This window comes from Coffea arabica, chromosome 5c, assembly GCF_036785885.1.
Source record: "Coffea arabica cultivar ET-39 chromosome 5c, Coffea Arabica ET-39 HiFi, whole genome shotgun sequence".
NCBI classification, from domain to species: Eukaryota; Viridiplantae; Streptophyta; class Magnoliopsida; order Gentianales; family Rubiaceae; genus Coffea; species Coffea arabica.
Window position 1 is genome coordinate 46,265,837 of NC_092319.1, and position 27,038 is coordinate 46,292,874.

The following is a 27,038-nucleotide window of genomic DNA, read 5'->3' on the forward strand; positions in this document are numbered from 1 at the left end:
TGTAAATACCAAAAATGGAATGCAAGCCTTCTGCTGAGTCCTCGCAACTGAACTAAGTTGAGAAGCGTCCTCGAATGACTGCCATCGTTGCGAAAGCTCTCGCTTCTGCGGACAATAACACTTACACGTCCTCTTCTCTCTCTAGCTTTCTCTTTCAAACAAACCTTCTCCAATTTAAACCTACAATTTCTATGTTCATCACGCATTTCCGCCTGTAAATTGCAATTTCTTAGCTTCGTTTAAAAATTTTAGCTGCAATATTAGCGCTTCTCCGAATTGCGGAGGTGGAGGATGCGGTTACTACTGCGAAAGCCTGAAATAACGAAAGTTAGTGATAGAATTACTGGAAATGGATCATTACGGAGTAGGCAAGGGTTTAAGACTTGTAATAGAAGCATTGTGACCAGCTGTAGAGCGGTGTTGTTGCCGCGATTCGGCGGTCCCGATGTTCTCGAGCTCCGTGATAATGTTAATGTTCCTGATTTGAAGCCTAATGAGGTTCTCGTCCGCGCTCGCGCCGTCTCTATTAATCCGCTCGACACTCGAGTGAGTATATGAATTGCGACTATCAGTGTTAAAGCTTGAATTGCTTACGCCTTTTCATCAGTTTATTTTTTCTGGAGGCTGAATGTTAATTTATCCTTTAAGCACTGTTTTGTTGTCTGGATCGTGAGAAAAAGATGGTGTGTTTTATACACGTATAGGTATATGAAATTTTGTGCATGTAAGATGACGCGCTTTACTAGTCAGGAATTTCGCGTCTGTGGATAATAATGTGAAGGGCTGTATTACGTGTCCTGTTATGGATTTGGAGGACGCTAAAACGATAGTAGATTGAAAGAGTCGCAATGTCATTCAGAAAGAAAAGAGGGGGGCGGGGGGGAGGAACTGTAGCTTACAGCATCTGGCTGGGTTGAATATCATTGAATAGACAAAAGAACTCATAGAGACGAACTTCATTAAGATTTTGAAATTTCATGGATGGGTCTATTAATGAGAAAAAAAAAACAGATTCTTGCAGTTAAATGGTCAAAAATTTCAAAGAACTGGAGCAAAAGATATTTGTCAACACTCTGGATCTGGCATGCCACGAATATTACCATGACAACAATGCAATGATGGCTGGAATCACACTTCATCTGATAAGCTTGAGATTGGCATTTTAGGCTTTTTGGTGATTTAGATTGCGTTTTGGACGAACTTGATTGTTTATGTCATAAATGTAATTAGATTATGAATGAAGAAAGACAAATGATACAACATCGAAATTTATCTATTTATTTACCTGCACAAAGATCAGTCGGACTTTGTAGCCCGTTGCCAAGTCATGACTCCCTCAAAGATGCTTTTAGAGTGCATATTATCTTTCGTGCTGATTTGTTCGGGTGAAAATTTGTTGTTTAAAAGGTTAAGTGACTGGTTACAGGAAGATATCCACTACAAGTTGTTTATTCTCAAAATCATCTAATAAACATTGATGTTCTGATTTCTGCTCTAAAGACATCTGCAATCTCGCCTCAACATATGTTGGGGAAGTTTTATGTAAATCCTTGCATGGTTTAATTCATCTAAGATGTGGATGTATTTTGGAGCAACTTTTCTTAATAGCCATGTTTCCTCTGATTCATTCATAGGTTAAACAAGAAATTTTACTCTCTCAGAATCTTCTATTTTTCAGATGCGAGCAGGCTATGGTCGTTCAATTTTTGAGCCACTCATGCCCTTGATTTTGGGCCGTGATATTAGTGGTGAAGTTGCAGCTATAGGAAACTCTGTACGCTCCCTCGGAATTGGGCAGGAAGTGTTTGGTGCGTTGCACCCAACCGCTGTTAGGGGTACTTACACTGACTATGCCATTCTTGCAGAAGATGAACTTGCGCCAAAACCAGCTCCTATTTCACATGTGGTATGTCTTGTCTTTTTGTCTGTTTAGTATGCTACTTAATCCATTGATGGAAATCTCTTTGTTCCTTTAAGCACTCTGATCTATGTGCTCAAACAACAAAATGATGCATATCTTTCAGCTACCATGTGTGCTTTCTTTTTTTCTCTTTGAATTTCCTGAGAGCTTATATAGTTTTTGATAATTGACTATTGCTCCAATCTAATTGGGCTTCATCCAGCTTTTCATTTCTTTTATTTTTCCCCCATTTGATCCCATCCTAATTGCCTTCTGTTGTGATGTTTATATTCATATTTTTTGTTTCTTAGCAGAAAGTATTCATACTCTTTTAATATCCCACAGGAAGCAAGTGCAATTCCTTTTGCAGCTCTGACTGCCTGGCGTGCATTGAAGAGTACAGCCAGAATTGCACAGGGGTAATTATTTTTCTTTAGACTCTAAGGCAGCAGCCATTAATTTTGGAGTGGGATGTCAGGTCATTCTCTGATGATTTTTTACTTGTGTATGCCCAAGTTGCCAATGAATTTTAAGCTCTTAACTGGTCCCTGTGATTGTATTAATGATGTAATAATCATCTTCTTTTTGTCTACATACTTCATTCCACTTAAAAGCAAATAATCATTGTTTGAAATTGAATAAAGCTTAAATCATAAGAAAACTAGCCACTAAATGTTCCTTAAAATTTTTGTAATACTATATACCTGCATGACTTGCTTTCTTGTACCAAATCTTTTAGGCAAAGAGTACTAGTGGTGGGTGGAGGGGGTGCAGTTGGTCTTTCCGCTATTCAGCTCGCAGTAGCTGCTGGCTGCCATGTTTCAACCACTTGTGGAGGTGAAAGTATTGATCGTGTTCTGGCAGCTGGTGCTGAGGATGCTGTTGACTATAACATGGAGGTGATGATGTCAATTACATTATGTATATTTCGTCAATCTCTACTTTGAATGTATTTTTCTGATGGGCTAGAGTATTTGCACAATTCCTTATGTAAATTGAGATATTTTGGTGGTTTCAGGATCTTGAAGTAGCAATGAAAGGCTATTTTGATGCTGTTCTGGACACAATTGGTCTGCCTGAGACTGAAAGAATAGGGATAAATCTTCTAAAGAGGGGAGGACATTACATGACACTGCAGGTATTAGATTTATGATACTTTAGTTGTCCTTTGTTTTCCTTAGACAAAAAAATTTTTCTTTCTTTTCTAATTGATTTTGGACATAATGATATTGAAGTTTTTATTTTTTATCTGCATAGGGGGAAGCTGCATCACTAACTGATAGGTATGGATTGGCTATTGGCCTCCCATTGGCAACAGGAATTTTGTTAAAGAAACAAATACAGTATCGATATTCTCATGGAATAGGTAATGTTTTCCAATAGATAAGAATCTGTGTTGAAGATATTATTGCTCAAATTGAAGTACAGCAAGATATATGTATTAATTTTGCTTGCTGACTTGAAATTTTTTCTAGCATAATTATGTGTGGGTTTACATTATAATGCTGTGTCAATTTTTGAGCCTAAGCACAATATCTATCAATTTGTGTGCCTGAGCATCACCTTATATTCAGTTAGTTCTTATTCACCTTGTATCAGGGAAACCAGAGTATGGCTGTTTCTTTTCTACTAAGAACTTCTTTGATGAGTATGACAAAAGGCCTAAGAAGCAGGGTGCCATCAGAAAGTTTTAGAATATCTAGTGATAGATTTCTGCATTTTCTGGAAGAGTTACTCCATATCACCTGTTGTTCGTTTGGGCATGAAACTCTTTGATCAATGTGTGCCAACTTTCATGAATTGTTTTCTAGAAACCACTTTGAGTTTGAGAAGAACTTCTCATCTACTTGTGGTGAGATGGTTATATCTCAAATGGACGGTGAGGATGAAAATCATCTTTCATGCCAGACTTCTTGGTTTTGGAAGACACTCAATTTCCTAGAAGTGTGTTACACCACATCAGTAGAGGGAAAACTGGGATTCTCATGGTAAAGAGTTCATATATGTGCTCGATATCCCATTGCACAAGGTTCCTAAAATATGTGCACTTGGGATTTTGTCGATGGATGAAGTGCAGCTTCCTATTATATGATGCTTGGGTTTCTGACTGATGCTTCCCATATGATAATGAATTTGATGATCATTTGGAATTTCATAGCATTAACCTGTACGTCTTTCTTTGGTAGTTTAGATAAAACTACTTTGTGTCATTGGAACTAACGTTCCCTAGAATTCAATTTCCAGATAACCATTTGCGGTTACTTGACCAATTCTTTGGTATGATATGGTACAGAATACTGGTGGACTTACATGAGGGCTGATGCTGAAGGTTTAGAGGAAATCCGCAGGCTATCTGAGGCTGGAAGGTTGAAAATACCAGTTGAAAAAACGTTTTCCATCACACAGGTTAGAGAGGCCCATCAAGCAAAGGATAGAAAAGGGCATGTTCCTGGTAAAATTGTGCTGGAGCTTGAAAAATGAAAGGCCTGCAGAAACTGAGAGTGAGTCTACCCGACTTAATTGCTCTTGCTGTTATGTGACAGGAAGATATGATTCGAAGATTGTTGTTCAGAAATGCAAGTGTGCATATGCTATATACGACATTGTGAATGGTCATCCGAAGGCATATGTAGATAATTGGGATGTTCTTAATTTTGTAGTTGTTTAGGCGAAACTAATAAGTAGGCATGCGATTGGGTTGCTAAGTTCGTCATTTACTTGAGAGCTTAATTTTTATTTCGCTAAACTCCAAGTTGTCAATTTGCCCAAGCTCGAACGGGCACCTTCAGCTTCTAAGAAGAAAAAACTCGGGTCTTTGGGATAAAAGAGTTTCACAAGCATCACTTTTAACATTGGTGAATCAAAAATCCATTGACTAATTTTTCTTGCTTTCAAGTTTTAAACTCACTTGGCAATGCCCACTCCCACGTATCATTGGAAGTACATAAGCCAAGGAGAGTGCTTGTGTTATATGATTAAAGGAAAGGCACTGCAATGTCGCTGTGTGAATTTAACAAACAGAAAAAAATTGCATGCCGGACGGACGTTCACCCAAGTATGCTCGGTAGCCATCTGAACAAAATCAATTCAGCTTAGAAACCAGCTTCACAGATTGAAAGCTCGAGTATGGAGGGCAAGCATCAGCGAATTACTAGCAAAAGCTTCTCCTATCTCACCAAAATGTAGTGAAAAGTTTTCACTTTCACACCATAGTAATTGCTAGGAAAATACGCTTATCAGTTGCACGCAGAGGGCAACTTGTAAAATACCGCTTTCAAAGAGCATGTTTCTTTGGGCGGCAACATTTGTGGGTCAATTGTATCCAATTGTGCCTAAGTCAGTGCATGAACTCTCCTGTGTTGCTTGCTTGAGTCTGCTTTCCGATCTGTAAGCAGTTGTCTGAGCATTCCAGAACATGCTGCATCTTTTGGCAGCCAGCTCCACCTCTTCCAATTTGCGCTGCAAATTTCCAACTTCTTCCACCTTATTCTTTAGAGTTTCAACTTCTTTCGCTAGTTCTTGGTTCTTTTGCTGTATCGCCTAATCAAAAAAAATTACCGAGTTAATTGCCATTGACTCAAATTTCCGGGAGAAAGAGCTGAAAAGTGACCGTCCTTGGCAAGTGATGCGAGGATTAGACACAAGAATTAAAAGACATCACCTCCATTTCTTGCTTCCTCTTTTCCTCCTTCCTAGCCTCTGCTCTTGAACTTCTTTGCACCTCATAGACTAAAGCAAGTCCTGCTACCTAATAAACGAACTTCAAAATTGTGATAACAGTCCGGTGAAAGACACTAATGAACAATGCCTGGGATTTTTTGGGATCTTATCTTACCAAGTTACGACTACAAACTATCAATCTATTAGCCATCTCATCAAGAGCATGATCAAATTGCGATTGCAGAACTTACTGCGAAAACGAAGAGTTCTCCAAGAATATCTGCGGCTGCTTGTACAGCCCTCTCCTCGTTCAGCGGGCGGATCAGAAGATCTGATGAATATCCATAAATTAGACCTGAGCAATGTTGATGATGAAATCACGAAATTTGGGGTGCAAACCGGCATCTTTCTTGAGCCTATTAGCGATTGGCTTTGAGATGGTCCTCAGAGCAAGCGTTCCAAGCTTAATAACTGGTATGATCATTATTGTTGTTTTGTTAACTGTCCCCAGTTTTGCTTTACTCTACTCAAATTTCTACGCCGCAAATCATTTGATCACATGTTCAACTGTTGTGTGCAACTTCCGATGATATTTAGCTCAAATTTTGGATTGAGATAAAAGAGCAACAAAAAAAAAAAGTTTCATGAGGAAGAAGAATGGCACAGCGCAGCACAATACTCAGGCCTCTATGCCTCTGCGTTATCGTCTATTTCATCAATGTCATTATTTTCGCCCCCCCCCCCCACCCCACCCCACCCTCACGCAGCCCAACCCACACATAGAAAAATGCTACTGGACTGGGCCTAACAATAATAATTGTAATAAATAAACTTGAGAATATGTTTTCGGGTCTTTAAAACTGGGGCCCTGAACCATAATTCGAATGGAGCTAATCTTAAACAAGTGTTGTCCGAAGTTTTTCTCAAAAGAGCAGATAGCCAAAAAAGTTTCAACTTAACTTTGAACTTTTGTTCAAATGCCAATATGCATTGAGAGGCACTGACTAAGACTTTGTTCTCGGTTGCTTTAGTGATCGGTAAATAATTATTAAAAATAATTGGAATGTGTAAAAATTACTATTTTGATGATTGTAGATTTTAACTTTTGTAGTGATTCAAAAATCTATAATCAAAATACAGAAGCAGCCGAGATCATCATAAAAATTTGGTAACTAGAATCAGAATCTAAAACTAGTTAAAATAATCAACCAAAAACAAGCCGTAATTGACCAGGCAGGTCTCCAATTTGACTTTGAAACCCTTCATTTATCTCTTATAATGCTTCAAGTCCCTCTCCTTGCACCAAAAGGGCAAAAAAAAAAAAAAAAAAAAAAGATTTTGGCTCTATTAGTTTAGTGCCAAGAGCCCAATTTGCTTGCATGAGCATTCCAAGGAGCAATGGGCCTGAGTCTACATGTTGAGTTAGCAAAGGAATCGGCCTGGCGATGAAGTGTTGGGCATGGAAATAGGCTGAGAATTGCTGAAGCCCTCTCTTTTGCAGTTGCTGCCAATTGGTCCTTATTCTCCATCAAGAGTCATTTCTAATCTTTAATGAAGCAAAATCGTTTAGTGGTGTGAGGACTACCTGATCCTTTTTTCCATGTGGGGTGGAATTGATCACTCACTTAACTAATTAAAGTGGAATAAAACACCCTTTTCACTTACACTTGGGCTTTCTTTATTATTATTATTTGGTCACAACAAATTTCTATAGCCTAATCTATTTTAATTTTAAAAAAAAAAGAAGAGCCGATGAAAGTAAAAATTCCGTGAAAGAAAGTCACTGAAGATAATAAGAACATATAATGACAAATCGATGGATAATAATGTTTGAATCTTTTGACATCCCATCAAAACTTAAGTAAGTGTTTGGCAGTGACCACGAGGCGAGATGGCTGCTTTGTCCTGGTGGCAGTTGGGCTTTCCTTACAGAGAACCAAAAATGGCCTTTGCTGTCTACCACTCCTCATTAGCAGTACTTACCCGCTTAACAAAAAGTAGGAACTTTTGGTCCATTACTTTGCCCCCTTACTTAATTCATAACTGGTCTTGTCATCTTTCCGTGGTCTTGGTCAAAAGCCCTTTTCTTCAAGGGACACTTGTCCCACATTATTATTTCGGTCATCATTTCACTTAGAAGTTTGAACCCATCACGTTTTACCCTCTTCTTAACCATTGTTGCTTCATTTGCCATCTGCCAGTGCTAAAAAGTAACCTCTAGCTTAAAAAGTAATAGACCAACTAATAAGCTAATGCCACGTCAGATCAACTTTTCAAAATGATTGTTGACGTGGGCAAGTGCTATTGGTTCAAGTTTGACAAGCAGAGTTGGGCACAGACGTAGAGGATGATGATGGCGCTCGCTTTCTCTACCTCACGCGCTCATGCCCGCGCAGCTATCCATGCCGTGCGTGAAGGGTGAAGCAAACTAGCAGAGCAACAGATCCCTTCTGCCAACGACGCATTTGGTCTTGGACACATCCTCAGACCAATTCTCCGGTCAAGCGCGTGTCAAATATTTAATTCGCGTAATGCCATATTAACTCGTGTTTAATAGTCAAGGTCCTCAAGGAAGGAGTAGTAATTATTAAACCGTTGCCGCGATTGTTTCGCACGTGACATAAGTCGAGTGAGTCCAGGAAGTCATGGTCTATGATTTGGTAAAACATTTTAGCTTAATGCAGCTTCTTTCTTCCCAACAGGACTGCAGTCACGTGCACCCTTGGATTCTTTCCTCTTTCGACCTCGTCCCCATCGACCAGCCCATGTGATTTGACTTCCAAATTACCCTTTTATTTAGGGCATAATACCAAAAATGCCATTCATCGCGTGAAGACCAGGAGAATCAGAGGAGGAATGGATGAACTCCCCAAACACACACAATTCTGCTACTAAATTACTATAGTAGTACATTCAAGGAAAGGATGGATCATGGATGGTGGTGTTGATTGACATTCCCAAGAGAGCAGCCGGTTCAGTCGTGAGTGACGAGAGGCCATTATCATCTTTTTGTTGTTTTCGTCCTGTTGCTAATTGTCCATACGAGAGACTACCTGGCCACGTTCATGGAGGATTTTGCATCACATTCCACTTATCTTACCAGTTGAGTAACATTTAGGCTGCTCCTTGCTCCTTTTGCAAAGTGCCTCCATGATCTTGTCACTCCCTCAACTTGCTTCTCCATCATCATCATAATCATCTATTGATCATTGCTCAACTATTCTGTGGACTATGTTGGCTTTACCAATTGACTACACTACTGTATTGGACGATGACCTAAGAAACCAAGGAGGCCTTTAATCAATGATTAGGTAATACTTAACTTCAAGTTTCAATTTTTGGTCATAAAGTAATGGGTTCGGTATATTTTGTTGAATTTATTTCACATCGATCACGAAATGAATAGGATAAACCTGATTATAAATGTGAAAAAAGTCTCACCACCGATCTTTTAATGAACCTTTTGAAATAAGAAGGCTTGACCAACAGCACCCAATAATACTACTGGTATCAGAATCCGATTATGACAAATCATCCCAATAGACAATTAAATGATCTTATACTCCTTCCAATAGACACTTTATTAATATTGCTTGCCCGTCCGATGAATCAACCTAGGTCCCAATGTGTAAGAGGAATATTGTCGAATTTATCCCGTAGCTGTGAAAGGGGCGGAATGCCTTATCTTTTGAGCTAAATTTTGAGGCGAAAAGGCCAATGGCACCCGACATATTTTTTCATAACATGAAAATTTATCCAGTGTTTGGCCAAAAATGCACAGACTCGTGAGTTTTGAAATATACCTTAGTGTCATTTTTTCTTCAGTGTAGCAAAATGCACGAGAGGGTCTCAAAATGGAGAAACATGTAAGCCGCAAATAATAAAAAACTTTGCGCAATCTTGCCACTTCTGTAGTTAACGCAGATGATAATGGAGCTTTACATGAAACCATTTGAGTGAACAGCAATTGAAGATTCTCATGCATATAATGATACCAAGAATGCAATAATATTATTATTATTGATAGCAGAGATAACTGATAGTCTTTGCAATTTTGCATCACATGCTTTGTTATTGTATGCTTTGTGACTTGTCAGCATGTATGTATGCATCTTCAGAAAGCTCCTTCCCTCCTGCACTGCCCATTCGCCCCCTCAACCCTCAGATTTTAGTAGTAGAACTTAGAGGGGAAGACTGGCAACCGAATTTATGAGTTGGTTGAAGGGCATCCATCACTCGCTCCATTACATTTTTGTGATGAAACCCGAATGCCCCTTAAAAGGCTCCTTAACGTAATCTTTACTTTTTAGCTATAAGACAAAGAGAGCATATCGGCATCCTCATCAACAGCCTATCCTGTTCTGTTCTATTCTATTCTTTCTCATTACTCTTTCTCTCGTTCACTCACTCTGATAGATTTTCATGTGTCTATCTATCATGAGTCTGTTTCCAACCTTTCACTTCACTATGCAGTCCACTACAACGCGCACGAATTCACAGTCTTCCTCACATCGCTTCTCTGCCTGCTGCTGTGTACTTCTGCCATCCCACCATTAAAATCCCACGCAGCTTTAATCACTTTCATTCACAGTTTCATGCCCCCCGAGACAGCACGAAAACTCTACCTCCTTGCCCCCACCCCCAGCTGCATGATAGATCGGTAAAACCGTAAAAAAAAGAAAAAAAAAAAAATTTAACACCCGAAGAAATGGAGCTAGATAGACCCCATCATAGAACAACTCCAGGCACAGCTAGCACAAGCAGTGAGCTCTTCGTCTGCTTCACATCTCGCCTTTCTGCTTCATCTTCAATGAAAATAGCCAAATCTATTCTAAGCCCAGGTCGGGCTCGTGACCCTCCAATTTCTCTGCCTACATCTCTCAGCAGGAGACTCAGGACTAATGGAAGCATCAAGGGAGGCCAAGCTTCTCCAATGTTCCCCACGGGAGGGAAAAAAAGAGGCTGCGCATTCGAAAACCCGGAACCTTCTTCCCCAAAGGTCACTTGCATTGGGCAGGTGCGAGTTAAGACCAAGAAGAAAGTAAAGCAAACGAGAAGTTTGTCAAGGAGGCGAAGTGCTGGGGAGGCGAGTTTTAGGAAAGTAGAGCAATTGTCGAACGATGACTTGAAAATTAGTGGTGAAGAATTAGGTGCTTGTAATAGGACTCAGCAACAACAGAGGTATGCACCACCGGCGAACTCGAGCTCCCATTTTCAGCAGCAAGAATGTCTACCACAGAGGAATCAGAGGTGGGTGCATTTGCCTGTGACGATTTGTGAGGGCTTAAGGGCATTTGGAGCTGAATTTAGCTGCTTGTTTCCTTGCCGGTCATCTTGTTTTTCGACAAATGACAGGGAGAAAGAAGAGAAGGCTGGAAACATTGGGCAGGGAGGGCACGGGGAAGAGGGGAATAATGGTAATGATAATAGTGGGCAGAGTTCATGTGGGGCTGTTTTCGCCAGATGGTTTGTTGCATTGCAGGATTGCGAGGGTGGGAAAAGTAGGGAAATAGAGTTGGTTGTAGGTGGTGGAGATGAGGAGGTCGGAACCGAGGCGAGGGAGAGGACGTCGATGAGGAGTTCAAGAAGGCATGTTTTCGAGGATATAGAGTTCAAGGAAGAAATGATTGCAGTGAAGGGAGAGGAAGAAGAAGAGAAAGCTAGAGTGAGCATTTGTGTCCCTCCCAAGAACGCTCTTTTGTTGATGAGGTGTAGATCTGATCCCATGAAGGTTGCTACTCTTGCTAATCGGTTCTGGGAGTCCCCTGCTCCAAAAGATGATGAAAATGAAGCAGAGGAGGAGAATGGTGAAGGAAATGGGGAATTGGTGGAAGTACCTGCACAGGATCTTGAAATTGTAAACGAGGAGGCCAAAATAGAGGTGGAAGTAAGGGATGAAGTGGTGGAACAGTTGGTTTCAGCTGAGAGCAATGAAGAGGCAGAGGAGGAGCTGGAAAAAGAAGCAATCTTGGCAAATGATATGCAAGAATTTGTTCAAGAAGACGTTGAAGATGAGAAGCCAGGCAAGCATAGCAGCAAGGGATTGGAAGTGAGCAAAGGGAAAATGCAGATATTGATAGTAAGTGAAGAGGCGGATGAAGAAGAAGAAGTAGAAACAGGTTTACATTCATTTGAAGATGATTTATTAGATGAGGAAATGGCAGAAAACATGCAGAGAAATCTGATTCAGGGACAGGCTGTGGAAGAGGAGAAAGAAGAACAGAGCATGCCAATTTCTCGTGATTCATTGTCCTCTGAAGAAAGCTCAGATAGACAGGAGGAGGGTTCTGAAGGCGAAGCACTGAAGAAAGAAGCAACGGTAGAATTCCTTCCTGTAGAAGAAGCTGATCTGGAAGAAGAAAATGAAGCAAAAACAGACGAGTCAAACATCGAAGACGAGGCAGAAATCCCACATGAAACATCTACATCTTTGGAGGAGCAGGAAACAGATAATGATGAAACAAAACAGTTAACCACTACCTTTTTGTTATCTGAAGCTGATGATGGAGAAAACGGCTCTGAAAGTGAAAAGGTCGAGCAAATTGAAGCAGCAGATGGGCAAGAAAGCCAAGAACCGCCACAAGAGGAGAATGACGAAGATGTGGAAGTTGATAAAAATGATGAGACCAAAGGCACCACCATAGAGACAGAGACTATCCAGGAGGATGAAGAAAAGGAAAACTCATCATCATCGTCAAATGCGCTGCCGGAATGTTTGCTATTGATGATGTGTGAGCCGAAGCTGTCAATGGAAGTTTCCAAGGAGACATGGGTCTGCAGTACGGACTTCGTCCGATGGTTGCCGGAGAGGCGGCCAGCAGCAGCTGTCACCAACAAGAAATTAGTCAACGCTCCACAGGACCCCAAGAAGGAAGTCAGCTGCGCCAACTCCAATAATCCTCCCCCTCCTCCAATGGGACCACAACCACACCCACCGCCGCAGGAGCTTATGTCCCAACAGCAAGAGCAACAGCAGGCGGAGATTTTTCTGCCACCGAGGTCTTCCTGCTCTCTGCCGGCGGCGGCAGCTGTGTCCATGGCGGCCATGATTGAACAGAAGCTGGTGAACGCCGGGGGTTACGAGCCGTTTGTGTTGACCAGGTGTAAGTCCGAGCCCATGAGGACGGCGGCGGCTAAGCTTATGCCGGAGGCTTGTTTCTGGAAGAATAGGAAGCTTGAGCCGCATCGTAGTGCCACGTTCGGGGTCGGCGCGGCTGGGGTTGGGTTCTGAGCCGAGCCAAGCTGAGGTGGCAAAGGACAGCGAATCTGTAGTGTGCGGGTTAGCGTGGTATTGGAAATTGTATTAGTGTGTTTTTCTTTCTTTTAGTTTCATTTTTTGCCCTTTCCTATGATAGTCGAAAACTCCATCTAGTCCAGTAGTGTTGCTTTGCAGTTTGCACAGGTATCTTGGTAGTGTACTTTATTTAGCATGTTTGTACATGAGATGAGATGTGCCCCTTTTAGCAAATTTTGTTTTTTTTTTTTTTTTCGTTTGTAATGAATTTTTGAGTAGTAATTACTAGTATAATTATATTAATCTTTTCACCTTTTCTTTCTCCAATCGGCCCTTCGGTCTTCAACCGTGGTAAATGGCCCTTCAACCATGGCAATTGCTTACTGGTGGTGTATGAAGGTTAGAGAAGACTAGCCGAGTTAGATCCGTGTTTCGATTGCATTTTTTTGAATTTTTTATAGAAAAATTTCTGTAACGATTTAATAATATATGAAAGGTAAAAATATAATCGAAAAATATGTCGACGAAAACATAGTAATTGTGTCTTTGAAAACTTGCAATCCAAACACAGTTGCATGGTAAGTGAATTGAGGATCTCTTTAAAAAAAAAAAAAAAAAAAAAAACATTGAGGTTCCCTCAAACTATATCGGGAGATGAGGATCAATTAAGTTGGTGTTTTTTGCACTTTGCAGCAGCTTCTTTTACCAGATAAACCCTGCATGCCAGGGAATCTTCTCCGGCATCTTCCCTGCTCTCTACTTAAAACTACCGGAAATTGACTAGTACCATATGTCGCAACTTCGCTGGCATGTTCTCCAATTCCCAAGTTCAGAATTACAATATCTTACTCCAGAGCAGCATAAAAAAGAGCCCAGAGAAGTAGTACAAGAAAACAAGCCAAGCATAATCATATTATACCCCATCTGCATTAAGATTTCTTTAGTGTGAGCTAGCCGTAACAGAGTAATTAGACGCTGTTAAACTGGTTTCTTGATTTGCTAATCATATTTAGGCAGGCTTCCTCAGCAGTATCCCCCACCTACACAGGAGGTCCCGACTGAAATCTTACCTTATCAGCCAGTAACGTTTAAGAAAGAGGAAAAGTTTGCAAAAAAACACTAGCCGCCGGGACACAGAGAGAGAGAGAGAGATCAAGCAGTGTGATGAAATATTTTAGGAGTTACCATTTGTTCATACTCAAACGAACGAACACATCAATTACATCATTCCTCAACCAAACATTTAAGTAAAGTATTTGTTTGACTCCTTGGAAATTACCAAACCCACTAGCTTCGAACTAAACTTAAAAAAAAAAAAAAAAAAAGAAGAAAAAGGCTTCTAATGTTAATCAATGTGTAAATTATCAAATTGATTGGCACTTCACTCGCAAACTCCACACAGATTGAGGACTTGGATTTTTGGAGCAAGACAGGAAGGTTGATGGGGCTAACATGGAGAAAGGAATACTTGGATTTTGTGCTGGTGCCAGTTGGTTTCTTCATCTTGTTTGCATACCACCTCTTCCTTCTCCTCAGGTACCTAAAATATCCACACACCACAGTCATTGGCTATGAGCATCACAACAAGAGAGCTTGGGTCGACCGAATGGTACAGGTCAGGGACATAAATCCACCCCCTTCCCCACAACTTTTTCGTTTGTAATAGCAAGAAATTTTGATGTGATTGTGCCTTTGTTGTAGTATGTTTTATACGATTTGGTGTGTATTAATGTTATTTTATTTTTATTATACGTGTAAATCATGTACAAAACCTAACATATATCTTCAAGTGTATTTCTAATTTTGAGATGAATATACCGTATCAATTTCATCGAAAGCCAACCGTGTTTGCCCTAATCACATTACATGCCAAATTGTAACCTGAAGCCAAGAGGAATTGATTTTATGCTAACGACATACATATATAAAAGAGTAAATCTTATATGAACTAGCACTATATATATATTCACGGTTAGATGCACGACACATATGCAAAATTTGAGTTTTAAATTCAAATTCAGATTATATGTCATGCATCCAATGATGAAAGTGCATACGCTGTCAATACATAAAAGATTAATTCTAAAAAATAACACTGATCACTTTGGCAAACGAATTGCAGGTTGAAGGTCGTCACAAAAGCATGGCAATATCTGTGATCACCAGCCAAGTGTCAGCAGCAACTGCCCTGTCTTCAATTTCACTGGTTTTATGCTCTCTTATTGGAGCATGGCTTGGGGGCAATTCCGCCATCATCACCAAGAGCAGGATCGTCTATGGAGACACGAGCACGTCGACTGCTTCCATCAAATACATAGCTCTTCTTTGCTGCTTCATGGTGGCTTTTGGATGCTTTGTTCAGACTGCAGGGTTCTTTGTTCTTGCAAATTTCCTCATAACCACGCCCGATAGTGACATTCCTGTGCTCCAGATTGAGAAAGCAGTGATCAGAGGAAGTACTTTCTGGTCGATTGGCTTGCGGGCTCTCTATTTTGCCATCACTTTTCTCATGTGGATTTTTGGTCCGATTCCAATGCTGGTTTCTTCGGTGATCACTGTGGCAGTTTTGCATCATTTAGATACAAATACCACGCCTTTGCATCAGTACCAGCCATCCAAAACTCGCCATCTCATGCAGAAGAACGGTCAGGGATCCTCAGGCATCATCGCATCGGAACGGTAGCCAACTATACAAAAGTAACCTTAAACTAGAGTCAGATCAAGAAAGCAACATACATTTCATGCATAGCCGATTGGAAAGTGAATTAGGAACTAAATGCAAGTCTTGTATCTGAGTTTGGATCTTTTGCTACGTTGTGTAGATGGGCTATGAAAATCATGCTTAGAATATATGTTTTTGTCACACAAGCATAGGAAAAAAAAAAAGAAATGTAATCCTTTGTTTTCGAGTTCGTAAAATAATTAGTCCATTATGTAGTATATGACATCTCAGGTTTTGTTCACCAATGTACTACAAATTTAAATGTTTTCATGGAATATGTGTTGGAGTGGGTCCGACAATACACAGAGTCTAATGTAAAATTGTGGTGAAATTTGTTTGTGGAGAAGCTAGCAGGACAGCAGATTATTACCTAACCAAAAAGTCTGTTGACATGAATATCTCCAAGCCCCGGAACTTTAATTTGCTTTGTGAAAAGGATCAAAGCATTGTTGTCTTTTCCAATATTGCCAGTCTTATCCACCAATTCGTCCTAGATTCTAAAAGGTCTAAAGATCCTAACTTTACATTCCCATGTTACCTTTTTTTCCCCAGGTTACTCACTTTGATGCTATGCTTCGGGTCGTTCTCTTTGGAGAAGGCCATGGATGAAAAAAGTGAAGATCCAGCAAAAGCAGAAAGGGACTGTTGCCGGTTTACAATGCGGAGTGGCCATCGCTGTACATACAGTGGCGGGGTTAAAGCCTTAAAAGTTTGAAAGCTGCCTTTTTCTCTTTTTCTCCTCAGTAACGAATTGGCACCTTCTGCTGTGTATTAATGCATGGCAACATACGTCCAAACATAGGATTGATGCTTTGGGAAGCCTCACGTGAAGTTTGCATTAGACTTGCAATTGGCTTTTCAGTTATGCACTTTAACTTTTTCTTCTTTTTCTTTTTCTTTTTGGCAAATTGCTTCAAGTTGGAACGAGGAGAGATCTTATCCAAGTGCGTATTATCCACAAAACAATTTATCATATCTATATTGGCGTATACTAATGCATAAGAATTATGAGAGTAACGTAAAAATTATATGCCACTAGATCATCACATTTGTTGCAAAGAGAGGTGAATATTGGATTACATTTTTATATACTGTTAGTGTAGACGATTTTTTATACTAATAGACGTAGATGTATGTTACGTATGCATCAAGTGAATTTTAAATTTGAAATCAGATTATGTGACATACATCTCATTCACTCGTTCATTTGTGTGTGTATATACTTACTGATAGTGTATTAAAAAATTATTCATAGACAATAACCTACTTTCTCTCATAAATATGAGAATCATAACTATTTGTTCGACACACAAACCAAATAGGGAAAAAAAAAAAAAGAGAAAAGGAGGAGGACAGATTGCATGTGTTGGATGATACACGTGTCTCGCCCAACCCAATCTTTTTTTTTTTGTCAGCAACGATACTCTATCCTAATCTAGGGAGGAGCGGGAGCCTAAGGAGGCTAGTGGGTATACAGACCCAACTAGATCAAAAGGAATGCTCTAACATAACTCTTAGATTTTTTAAACTGCAGATGAGGTTTGAACCCTCACCCACCGTCCAAGGAGGGACTTAAGCCCCTCCCTGATGGCCACTGAGCCATTGGCCCAGTGGCTCGCCCAACCCAATCTGACTCCAATAGATTGTTTAGACGTGATTCTGGGTCTTTAAATGGGTTGAGCCACAGCTGAGCTAGCTCGAATATATTTACGTAGAGTTTTGTGTGTAAAAGAATCATGGTCCGAAATTGGACCCAGAGTGCAGACAGGCAATCCAAATGATTAATGATTGGCCCAAGATTACTCCCCCCACACATATTCATAAGGTTTGGATTAAAGAAGCTTAGGGGCCGTTTATATATTGTAGGACTCCGTTATACGTGTGCTGCTATGAAAGAAGTAACAAAAAAATGTGATAAAAATATTCTCATGGAATCTCAAAAGTTTTTTTTTTTTGCGGAAAAACTGCAATCCAAAATTTCCAGAGTATATATATATATATTGCAAAGACTTGTTTTCGGAATTTCAGAGTAGATTTATGACTTCAGTACATACTCTAATATTATTTGAGTCTTTGCATCCAAAATTTCAGTAACAATTCAAACATCTTTGCAATATTCATACCCTTTTTCTTTCTTTTTTTTTTGTCAATACAGGGGTGTTCGAGTCAATCCTTACGGGGCCCGACTAATCCCCTGCTGCCCAAGCCCGGCGCCCCAATCCGACCAAGGCACGATAAGTGCACAAGCGTTCCCATAGCGCAATTTTGAATCCGAGACCTAAATGTTCCAAAGGAACGCTGCTACCATGTGGCTAAACCCGTGGGGGCTCATACCCTTTTTTCTTGATTTATGGGATTTTGCATCTCTGAGATTCATTAAACTATTTGCTGTTTTGAAATTTCAATGTAATTAAGACCTTTTTTTCCCTAGTGTTTAATTGCATAATAAGGATCTCCTGTCAATTTGGATTTGGAAATGGCACCCGTATTTATACTAACCAGACTTTTTCTAGCATTTCCCCACTTAGGCAGGCAAATGGCGTATCGTAATTTGACGTACATCTGTATATCAGTTGGCATGGTTAGCCGTTGACTTAGTGTTTGCCAGCCTTGTCCACCCCAGTATATACAAAACGGGAATCGAGGTTGACCAAGAAAAAATTACAAGAGAGAGAGAGAGAGAATGAAATGCCAACGAATGATTGGCTTCCAGCACAAGGAAGAAATTTCCTTTTCCAAAAGTCATATATTATTATTTTGTAAACTTATTTGGTTTCCTTTGGGAGTTAACAAATGGGAAGAAACTTTAAAGAAAAGGAACAATAAGAAAGTGTCCTGCTCTTACTTGGAAGTTTTAGTAGGCAAGGATGGAGAGAAAAGAAAAGTAAGTTTTATCTCCAAAATTGGAAGAGAAAATGGAGATAGGAAACTTTACTAACATGTCAAGGTACCTATATAATATTTGCTGTATAAAAAAGTAAGAATTTTTTAATGGTTGCTCTATGAACACTCGGTGTACTTAAATTACATTTTTTATTATGTGATTGTCTAAATTCATATTCATTGTTCTCCTTGCAGTAAAAAAATGAGATGCATCTTAGTTAAATGAATGCTGGTAGGCACTCATTAATCAAATCAAAAAAACAATGGCTCCGTTATAGGGGTGTTTTTGAAATATTTTACTGTAGCAATATAGGTGATTTTTTTTTTTCTATAAATGAGGTTGTTTTTGGTGTTTTTGAGGTTATTTTTGGTATTTTTGAAGTTTTTTTTTTATTTTTGTGTTTTTGGTATTTTTGAAGTTGTTCAAATTTTATGTATTACCGTAGCATTAAAAAAATAAGCAATCCAAACGGAGCCATATAATAATTCAATTCCTTGATGTAAATACCATCCTTATTTCTTGGCTAAGCTTGAAGAATAGCATCTCTCTCTCTCAAGATAGTGAGCAAGAAAGAAATGACAATTAGTGGGTATTTATACATGGCATATATAGTCATATGGAATCATCATACATTTACCACTACGGAACTTCTCCATAAGCACAAGTAAGAACTGTCACATTTTCTCTTCTTGAAAGTGGGGAGAAAAAAAAAAACACACACACACACACACACACACACACACACAAAAAGCAGAAAACAATAAGTATCACATCATTCAGTTGCTCTATTACTTGCTTTAAGCTTTTTCATTTCAGCATTACAAGTGCAGCACTGGCTCTTACCTCTCACAATGGCTTTTGAGTGTTGGCCTCTATCTGTGACTCGTTACAACTTTCTTGCATTGTGAATTATTATTGATATGGTTGATGCTTAAGTTCTTGGACTCACTCTTAACTTCGCAGTGAGTCCACACCATTGGCCACGCATCAAATTGTACATACTTATGCCCAAGATTTGTACAAAATGTGGATTTGAAAGGAAGAGATATCAATTTAGTTCATCCTTTATCAAGGATATGCTGATTTTTTGCATTAGCAACCAGTCAAGAAAAAAATAGCTTCCCCCCCCCCCCCCATTTGGCCGTTGAATGGCTTGCTTTTTGTGTTGAATGAGAACTCAACTTCTGTTTAATACTTTGAAGCTTTAAAAATATGACTTTATGGCCATTATTTCCGGAAAAAACTGGCAGTGGACGCTTGAAAAATCGCCACACGCATCACAGGAGAAATATTTTGTTGACACGCTAAGGAATCGTCCATGCTCCATAATAACTTTCCAGCAGCTGGATTTGGATACCACGTCGTTTCATGACTCATGCATGAGCAAGCTTGATCAACTGAAAAAAAAGAACCAATCAGGTTGGGGTCTACAGCCACTTTGATATTTTTTTTTTTAAACCAAAAAGGTACCATAAGGAAAAGTCTATCAATGATGAAAACAACAACAACCAGTCCTATATTCTATTCACAAAACATCTGTGAAGGAACGCATAACATTTTGATCCAATAGCAGTTTTGCAACATGACATGATAATTTAATTAGTAGTATCATCTCCAGTTGAGTGTAGCTATAAAATAAATGAAATAAAATATAGCCAAAAGCATGCTCAAACCTTCAATACCGGGAGGGTGATACAAGGAACTTATAAGAGTTGTGTCATTTTCCAATTATACCATATTGGAGTGGCGGAGAATACTACTAGCAGTGATGGTTGACGTTGAGTGATAGTTTCTTTGTCTGCAAAAACACTCGTATTCTTGGAGAAGACATAGCTGGAAGAATGTGGGGGCCGTGGAGGAAGGAATTCTTGGATGTAATTCTGGTACCTGCGAGTTTATTCATTATGTTTGGGTACCATCACTTCCTTCTGTATAGGTACCTCAGATATCCAAGCACCACAACCATCGGATATGAGAATCACAACAGAAGAGTTTGGGTTGAAAGAATGATGGAGGTCAGTAACTTCAAATCCTTTTTTTCTTTTTCTTGATTTCTTTGTGCATGTAGTTTTTACCTTTTTGGTTCTCTGCCGGGATCTTGAAAATAAACTGCAGATTGATATGGCACATTCATTTATGAGCACCTTGAAAATGGTCTGCAGATTGAAGCCAAAGACAGGCCGGCATTATCAGTGATTGCCAACACCATGTCAGCAGCATCTGCGCTGTCTTCAATTTCTCTAGTGCTGAGCTCTTTAATTGGAGCATGGCTGGGGAGTTCTAACAGGACAGTCTTTACGAGCAACCTTATATATGGAGCCACAAGTCCTTCAGTTATTTCTATCAAGTATGTGGCTTTACTCGTCTGCTTCCTGGTGGCCTTTGGCTCATTTGTACAAACTTCAAGGTGCTTGGTTAATGCCAGTTTTCTCATGACCATGCCAAACGCGGATGTTCCTATGAGCCACATTGAAAAAGAAATGATAACAGGAAGTATTTTCTACGAATTTGGCATGAGGGTTCTCTATTTAGCCACCACTTTTCTGCTGTGGGTCTTTGGTCCAATTCCAATGTTTGTTTCCTCTGTCACCATGGTGGGATTGTTGCTTAGGCTGGACGCAAATAGAACAGTTTTGTATCACTATCCACGGATTGGTCAGGACGTGTCTGAAGTCACCAAAGCTGTTGAGCATCATGAAAGACGACCACAAGGAAGGAAGTAGACGGTCGGGTGATTCCCAGTTGGATATATGGTTCCTGACTTAAAGCTTAGTCAACTACAGACGATGCAGAATCTCTCAAACGCAATCAACTCTTCAGTCCTATACAACAATATTACCTAGAGTAATCACGACCTCTCCTTTTTCTTGCTGAATTTACCAAAAAAATTTACATTGTAACTCACAATTGTACACAGTTTTTATCAAAGATTTTTTTACCTTTATAAAGATTGAAGATCCACAATGCATACAAGCAAATCAGAAGTTTCCTTGTCTCCAGTTCATTCATTTCCTTCCAAATTTGTAACTTACAAGGGAATCAGTAGTTTCCTTTTGTCTGTTCTAGACGAGGCAAATTAACTACAACCGCTGGGATCCCCGTTTCCATAGACCTTCTCAAAAACACAACATCTGGGAAAATTCATGTGAAACTAATGTCAGCACACCTATTTAAGAACAGCATTTTCCTTCTTCAGCTTGAATAAAATCAATGGCTAACCTCTGCCCTGCTGTTATAGTCTAAATTCAATCTTGTTTACTAGAGGGCTTTGGTGTCTGCATATGAAAGAAGAATTTAGCTTCTTGACAGATTAGTTTTAAACAGAAGATATTCATCTTAAGGATAAATTCTACAAGTTAGGAAATGGTCACAGAGAAGTATAAAAAATAATGAAGAAAAATGGCAACATAAACCAGCTTTGCAGCTTATAATTATTATTATTTTATTTTTGCAAGAAGAAGATCATGTACAATATGGCATATACTGATCTTTACCATGAAACTTGTCATGTATATCAGTGTTAAGTTAATAGGGCAAGGAAAGTTTGCCTTAATATTTCTCATTTGTTTTGGGGGAGGGGGAAGGAAATAAAGAAGAAAAAAGAATGATTGGAAACTCTAGCTACATATATAAACAAGACAGATGTAAATTGTACTCAAAAGGAAAAAAAAAGAAAGAAGAAGAAAGATTGACTACTAAGGTAACCAAAAATAGAATTAGGAATGACTGCAGAGATAAAAAGCGTCATTATACAGAGATGTAGATCATTACCAGAAAAACTAATACATATATGAGAGCCTGTTGCACACAAAAGGAACTGAAACTGTTCCCACCAACCTGTTAGCTATATCTGCAATTATTGTGAACTATCTGAACTTGGATCCTCATTAAGACTCCTTATCCCAGAACTATCAATGGGACCTTTCGGTGATTCATCTGATGATTTTACCTGTGCTTCACCTCCATTTTTTGACTCGTTTGGTTGAGAATCTCCCATAAAGGAGTTGATCACAAGCTGGCCGGAGTAAAGAAGTAATCCTACAGAATTTATGCTGAAGACAAATGTAGCAAGGTAACACAAACCGTTGACAATAGTCCTGCATGGAGATGATAAGAAGAGTTTATAGATCTTGCCTCATTTTTTTCTTTGTGGCTTGGAGAGTTTGTAGATCTCTCAGCTAAATGGACATAGCTGTATGAGATAATACAGATACAGAGCATACCTGATGGTTATGGTTATCTGGCGAACCTGGAATACATAGAAAGATAATCTCAACACCCGAAGATGAAAAATAATCAAGAAAAGAGTCAAGCTACTAAGAAGGTTCAGAAATATGATAAACGAGGTGCTTCTTTCCTTTGGGTCCCATAAAAGTGCTTATTATGGCAGGGATGGCAATTTGAGAGTACATATAATTGTAACTTGCATCTCAACATGATTAATCAGTTTTAAAGCGTCAACAACAATTCAAGGTTTTAGAAGGCTAGTAATAATGCAATTGCACTATTACATTGTGGAGATGCTTAATTACAGGACACAAGATGAACCAAAACTAGTATCAGACAGAAACATTCCTGAACATACAACTATGTTAGGACAACTTTTAATGACAATGTTACACTGCTCTCTAGTTTCATTTCAATGATGACTCATCATTTAAACACTTCTGAGCACACAACTATATTAGCTTATAGTATCAGACAGAAAATTAGTATCGCAAACAATTTTCTCTAAAAATTGCTGACTCTTGAGTTGGAAAAGTAGTATCACACAGAAATTTACCACAACTCTGGACTTGCATAGGGGAACTTGAGTAGTGATAATAGATTATGGGTGTGTTATTTATTCACAATAAAAACTGAAACTCCTTCCTTTTTTCTCTCATTGCACGTAATGAAACAAAATGCACTAGCTAAACCAAACTGCTATCTATAAAGCAAATTGTCACAAAATTCACGTACAATAGTGTTGAGCAACCATCTCATTTGAGACTTTTTTTTATTTTTAACGCATCTTATTTGGGACATGAATTCTTACCTTTCATACCCCTGTTTTTTTTCCCAACACATATCATGTTAAACGTAACCAGGTCAATATCACAAGCCTACGTGAATATAGCTAAAGCTAATCAAAGGACTAACTGAGAAGTTATCTGAAAGTGGTTGCTGATTGAGAGCAGCCTCAATAGTGGTGGTGAACTTGTAAAGAAGCAACGCAATGGCACCCGCTGTTAAACCTCCCAGCAATGCTTGAACAGGTGAAGGTGAAGACTTAGCATCAATCGGTGTTGGCACCATTACCTTTAAATTCTCCAATGCTTCCTCCTTCAACGACTTCTTAGCTCCTGATGACCTAAGTTTCTAATCCCACCAAGAGTTAGTCAAATTTTCCACATTAAGAACACCCAAAGATACAAATAATCAAACATTACATGCCTCTTCTAACTACTCATCGCATTACAACTTGCAATACAAGCTTATATATCGTCCTATCAGTATCAGAAAGGCATCATCTTCTCATAAAAGTGCATGCATCAAGTCCTCAATCCTAAAAGTAACAACACTTTAGCTAAAAAACTCCTCTAAAGATGCAAAAAAAATCCCAACTTTACATCTGAATAAATACTCAAGAAACCAAGAACACCCAAATAATCAGCTGCTACACAGCGATAATCATCCCACTGGCAAATTAAAACGTATGCTATTCAGAAACAATTAGAGTCTAATATACAGGATTAGTAATTAAAGTTAAAGAATTACCAAATTCATCATACAGAAAGGGGCATCAATTATAGTTGGACTGACATACCAATTCTTTGGAGCGTTTAGCACGTCGGCGGATGGAGCGAAAGAGGAAGACAGTGATGGCGCCAGTGAGGAGGACACTGGTGGCAGTTTGGATGGGAGTAGGCTTGTCGGAGGTGGCGAAAACGGAAGGACTGGAAGATGGGATTTCTATTGGGCCCTCTTCTGGAGGTGCCTCTTCTACAGTGGCGGTGGTGTTGGGTTGTTCTGGGACTTGGGCCAGCCATGGTTCAGTGGTTGTATGGTGGTTGTGGGCTGAGACAGAGCGGGAAATGGTGGCTGTGAGGGACTTACAGAGGAAGTTAAGACAAGAAGGGGAAATGGGCAGAGGAGAAAAGGTGAGGAGGGAAGAGGAAGATTGAGGGAAGGGGAAGTAGCAATGTGGTGGAGTTTGGAAGATTTGAGCATGGGGTGATTTTAGAGTTAGAGTAGGCATGGTGAGGCCTGGGTGATAAGGAGGGGTTTATGGTGATGCTTCTTGATTCTGCTTCTGTATTTTCAGTTTTTTCTTTATGTGAGATCTACTACCAAAATCATAATTCATTCTCTTGATTTTTTTTTTCTGTGTTTTTTAGGGAAATAGAAAAGCCCTTGGGTATTATCAGGGATAAATCTCCGTGGTCCCGTGATGCCCCACTGGTAGAGGAAGGCAATGGAATTGAACATTGCAAAAGAACATGAATGTCTTGATTCTAACAATTTCTTGTTTTCTTGATTTATTCCTGTTAGTTTTAGTCAGAATTTACTACATAATTCCTTTTATTTCGTTTGAAGATATGAAAGGAATTGGTTTTCTTAGAATTTTACTTTCACTTTTCCCCTAAGTTCCAGAATTTGGAACCCTAAATTTGACCTTAAATCATTTACAACAAAGAATACAGGGCTTAGAATAGAATTAAGAGAGTCACGAGGGTAATTTTTTTTTCGGAAATGATAAATGATATTTTATAACTAATCGAAATGTACAATATTTGAACAAAGACTCAAGCAACTTTACAAAGTGTACCATGATATTTAAGAAGAGCCAAAAAATTTCTCCTCATCCATAAGTATGTTTAGAACATAATGGCTAATTTGATTACATAGAATCATATTACTAACATTCCTAACTTCAAAAAAGCACATTTGAAACAGATTAGCTAAAGCATGTATGTCTTCAATCAACGTAGCCGTGTTTGGATTGTCTCCTTTCCCATCTCTTATCAAGGCAATAAGTTGCTTATTAGCACTAATGACTTTGATTCTTTGCCAACTTTGTTGTCTTGCTTTCATTAGTTCTAACCTTACTGCTATAGCTTCATCTTGAATATCCTTTTGCGAGCTTCTATCCACTAAAGTCCATTTAGCTCTGATCCTCCCTTCAAATTGCTTGGCAACTATGCCAATTCCCAGTTTATGGCTCACTGCTGATTTCTTGGTAGCAATCTGAAGTTCCATCAGCTCACCTTTCTCCCTCCTGTGCTCTCTCATTTGCTTTATCTGTTTCTGATGTACTTTTCTCATCCTTGCCTTTTCTAACTTGCTCATACTCCATCCATTCTATACTGGCTTTATGTATAATTTTTAGGTCATCTCTTTCCTTCCCTTCAAATTCCTTTTCATTTCTATCTTTCCATAACTGCCAGAGTATGTTGGCAGTCAGAGCAATATACTGTCTTCCTTCTTTCCTACTTGTGGCTTGAACTAATGCTGCCCACCACTTCTTGAAGCAACCTGTCTGATTCTGGATGCCATCCCATTGTACTGGTGCAAGCTTTCATACCTTCTGAGCCTGCCGACAGTGGAATAGAATGTGTTCCACAGTTTTCATATTATCTCCATACCTTGAGCAGAGAGGTGATCCTTGTTTTGTTCTTCTGAATATTGTTTCCCAGGCTGTTAAGGTGTTAGTAATGCACCTCCATATGAATAGCTTAATCTTATGCTTGATGTTCAGTCCTTAGAGAGTTTTCCAAATTTGTGTATTGGAGTCATCATAACTCGATCCAGATTCTCCTTTTGCTTCTTTTCCCTTACTCCTCTCTTCCTTTAGCAGAACCTGGTAACAGGATTGAACTGAGTACTCCCCATGTTTGCTATGTGCCCAGAAGTGCATGTCCCCAGACCTTGACAGACTAATAGGTATATTCATAATGTTTTTAGTATCCTCCCTGTTGAACCTCCTGTAAATCTCATTCCTATTACATTTGAAGTTTGAAATCAGATCTTCCACATTTTGCTCCTCCCCACTGTCTGGCATCCTTGTAGTTGGTCTTCCATTTAGATTGTTTGGAATTCACTGATCTTTCCAAATTCTTATACTCTTCCCTGATCTAACTCTTTTCAGAATGCCCCCTTGACTACCTCTCTGGCTAACATAATACTTTGCCAGAACCAAGATGAGTTTTTGGGAATCTCACAATTTAGAATGGAATCCTTGGGATAGTACTTGGACTTTAATATTCTGCTAACCAGCAGGTTTGGGTATTTGATCATCCTCCAAATCTGCTTTCCCAATAATGCTTTATTGAAGCATAATAAGTTCCCAAATCCCAGTCCTCCTTCTAATTTTGCCTTCATCATTTTGTCCCACGAACACTAATGTATCTTGTTATTCCCTTCTGATTCACTCCACCAGTATTTGGCCATTATGCCTGAGATTTCCTTGCATAGTGTAACAGGTAACTTGAAGCAAGACATAACATAGTTTGGCATGGCCATAGTCACAGCTTTTAACATCATTTCCTTCCCTGCTGCACTTAGGAACTTGTTCTTTCAACTGTTAAGTCTGGCCTTAATGCTATCTTTTATATAGGCAAATATTTGTTCTTTTTGTCCTTTTGATCACTATTGG

The 27,038-nt window shown here is 39.3% G+C and overlaps 6 protein-coding genes across 9 annotated transcripts; 4 read left to right on the top strand and 2 right to left on the bottom strand.

Annotated features, from left to right (window-relative positions):
- LOC113688864 (uncharacterized) lies at nt 1-4,646 on the top strand. Its single transcript, XM_027206671.2, has 7 exons — nt 1-546; nt 1,679-1,906; nt 2,246-2,319; nt 2,640-2,799; nt 2,919-3,038; nt 3,158-3,266; nt 4,194-4,646. Exons 1-7 carry the CDS (start codon nt 292-294, stop codon nt 4,379-4,381), a joined length of 1,134 nt encoding a protein of 377 aa, XP_027062472.1. The 5' UTR covers nt 1-291; the 3' UTR covers nt 4,382-4,646.
- A 300-nt stretch (nt 4,647-4,946) lies between these two features.
- LOC113690235 (uncharacterized) lies at nt 4,947-6,252 on the bottom strand. The gene is made up of 4 exons (XM_027208071.2): nt 5,960-6,252; nt 5,812-5,891; nt 5,562-5,648; nt 4,947-5,440 (listed from the first exon to the last, which is right to left on the bottom strand). Exons 1-4 carry the CDS (start codon nt 6,042-6,044, stop codon nt 5,213-5,215), a joined length of 480 nt encoding a protein of 159 aa, XP_027063872.1. The 5' UTR covers nt 6,045-6,252; the 3' UTR covers nt 4,947-5,212.
- Nucleotides 6,253-9,700: 3,448 nt separating this feature from the next.
- LOC113690714 (uncharacterized) lies at nt 9,701-13,028 on the top strand. Its single transcript, XM_027208713.2, has one exon. It carries the CDS (start codon nt 10,269-10,271, stop codon nt 12,789-12,791), a length of 2,523 nt encoding a protein of 840 aa, XP_027064514.2. The 5' UTR covers nt 9,701-10,268; the 3' UTR covers nt 12,792-13,028.
- A 1,052-nt stretch (nt 13,029-14,080) lies between these two features.
- LOC113688847 (uncharacterized) lies at nt 14,081-16,400 on the top strand. Its single transcript, XM_027206653.2, has 3 exons — nt 14,081-14,409; nt 14,917-15,473; nt 16,069-16,400. The coding sequence occupies exons 1-3, from the start codon at nt 14,236-14,238 to the stop codon at nt 16,229-16,231; spliced, it is 894 nt and encodes a 297-aa protein (XP_027062454.2). The 5' UTR covers nt 14,081-14,235; the 3' UTR covers nt 16,232-16,400.
- A 2,893-nt stretch (nt 16,401-19,293) lies between these two features.
- Nucleotides 19,294-24,763, bottom strand: LOC113691086 (uncharacterized). Of its 4 annotated transcripts, none has more exons than XR_011815298.1 (8): nt 24,210-24,763; nt 23,543-23,761; nt 22,624-22,649; nt 22,238-22,497; nt 21,620-21,675; nt 21,340-21,531; nt 20,135-21,222; nt 19,294-19,797 (listed from the first exon to the last, which is right to left on the bottom strand). XR_011815298.1 is itself a non-coding variant. In XM_072051267.1 (4 exons), exons 1-4 carry the CDS (start codon nt 24,639-24,641, stop codon nt 22,257-22,259), a joined length of 918 nt encoding a protein of 305 aa, XP_071907368.1. In that variant the 5' UTR covers nt 24,642-24,762; the 3' UTR covers nt 22,089-22,256. The 4 variants fall into 4 exon arrangements, 1 of the variants encoding a protein (XP_071907368.1); XR_011815296.1 differs by having other exon boundaries at nt 20,074-21,222; XR_011815297.1 differs by lacking the exons at nt 19,294-19,797; nt 20,135-21,222 and having other exon boundaries at nt 21,236-21,531.
- Nucleotides 20,242-21,378, top strand: LOC113691087 (uncharacterized). The gene is made up of 2 exons (XM_027209286.2): nt 20,242-20,415; nt 20,563-21,378. The coding sequence occupies exons 1-2, from the start codon at nt 20,242-20,244 to the stop codon at nt 21,121-21,123; spliced, it is 735 nt and encodes a 244-aa protein (XP_027065087.1). The 3' UTR covers nt 21,124-21,378.
- Nucleotides 24,764-27,038: the final 2,275 nt, after the last annotated feature.

Excerpts from the sequence above, each read along its gene's own strand:
- LOC113688864 (XM_027206671.2), top strand. The coding sequence starts at position 292 with ATGCGGTTACTACTGCGAAAGCCTGAAATAACGAAAGTTAGTGATAGA. Across the intron at positions 547-1,678 it reads TTAATCCGCTCGACACTCGA|ATGCGAGCAGGCTATGGTCG; the intron begins GTGAGTATATGA and ends TCTATTTTTCAG. Across the intron at positions 3,039-3,157 it reads GACATTACATGACACTGCAG|GGGGAAGCTGCATCACTAAC; the intron begins GTATTAGATTTA and ends TTATCTGCATAG.
- LOC113690235 (XM_027208071.2), bottom strand. The coding sequence starts at position 6,044 with ATGATCATACCAGTTATTAAGCTTGGAACGCTTGCTCTGAGGACCATC. Across the intron at positions 5,892-5,959 it reads TAGGCTCAAGAAAGATGCCG|ATCTTCTGATCCGCCCGCTG; the intron begins GTTTGCACCCCA and ends GATATTCATCAG. Across the intron at positions 5,649-5,811 it reads GAGAACTCTTCGTTTTCGCA|GTAGCAGGACTTGCTTTAGT; the intron begins GTAAGTTCTGCA and ends TTCGTTTATTAG.
- LOC113690714 (XM_027208713.2), top strand. The coding sequence starts at position 10,269 with ATGGAGCTAGATAGACCCCATCATAGAACAACTCCAGGCACAGCTAGC.
- LOC113688847 (XM_027206653.2), top strand. The coding sequence starts at position 14,236 with ATGGGGCTAACATGGAGAAAGGAATACTTGGATTTTGTGCTGGTGCCA. Across the intron at positions 14,410-14,916 it reads GGGTCGACCGAATGGTACAG|GTTGAAGGTCGTCACAAAAG; the intron begins GTCAGGGACATA and ends AACGAATTGCAG. Across the intron at positions 15,474-16,068 it reads GGCATCATCGCATCGGAACG|GTTACTCACTTTGATGCTAT; the intron begins GTAGCCAACTAT and ends TTTTTTCCCCAG.
- LOC113691087 (XM_027209286.2), top strand. The coding sequence starts at position 20,242 with ATGTGGGGGCCGTGGAGGAAGGAATTCTTGGATGTAATTCTGGTACCT. Across the intron at positions 20,416-20,562 it reads GGGTTGAAAGAATGATGGAG|ATTGAAGCCAAAGACAGGCC; the intron begins GTCAGTAACTTC and ends AATGGTCTGCAG.
- LOC113691086 (XM_072051267.1), bottom strand. The coding sequence starts at position 24,641 with ATGCCTACTCTAACTCTAAAATCACCCCATGCTCAAATCTTCCAAACT. Across the intron at positions 23,762-24,209 it reads CTAAACGCTCCAAAGAATTG|AAACTTAGGTCATCAGGAGC; the intron begins GTATGTCAGTCC and ends TGGTGGGATTAG. Across the intron at positions 22,650-23,542 it reads CACTTTCAGATAACTTCTCA|GTTCGCCAGATAACCATAAC; the intron begins GTTAGTCCTTTG and ends TATGTATTCCAG.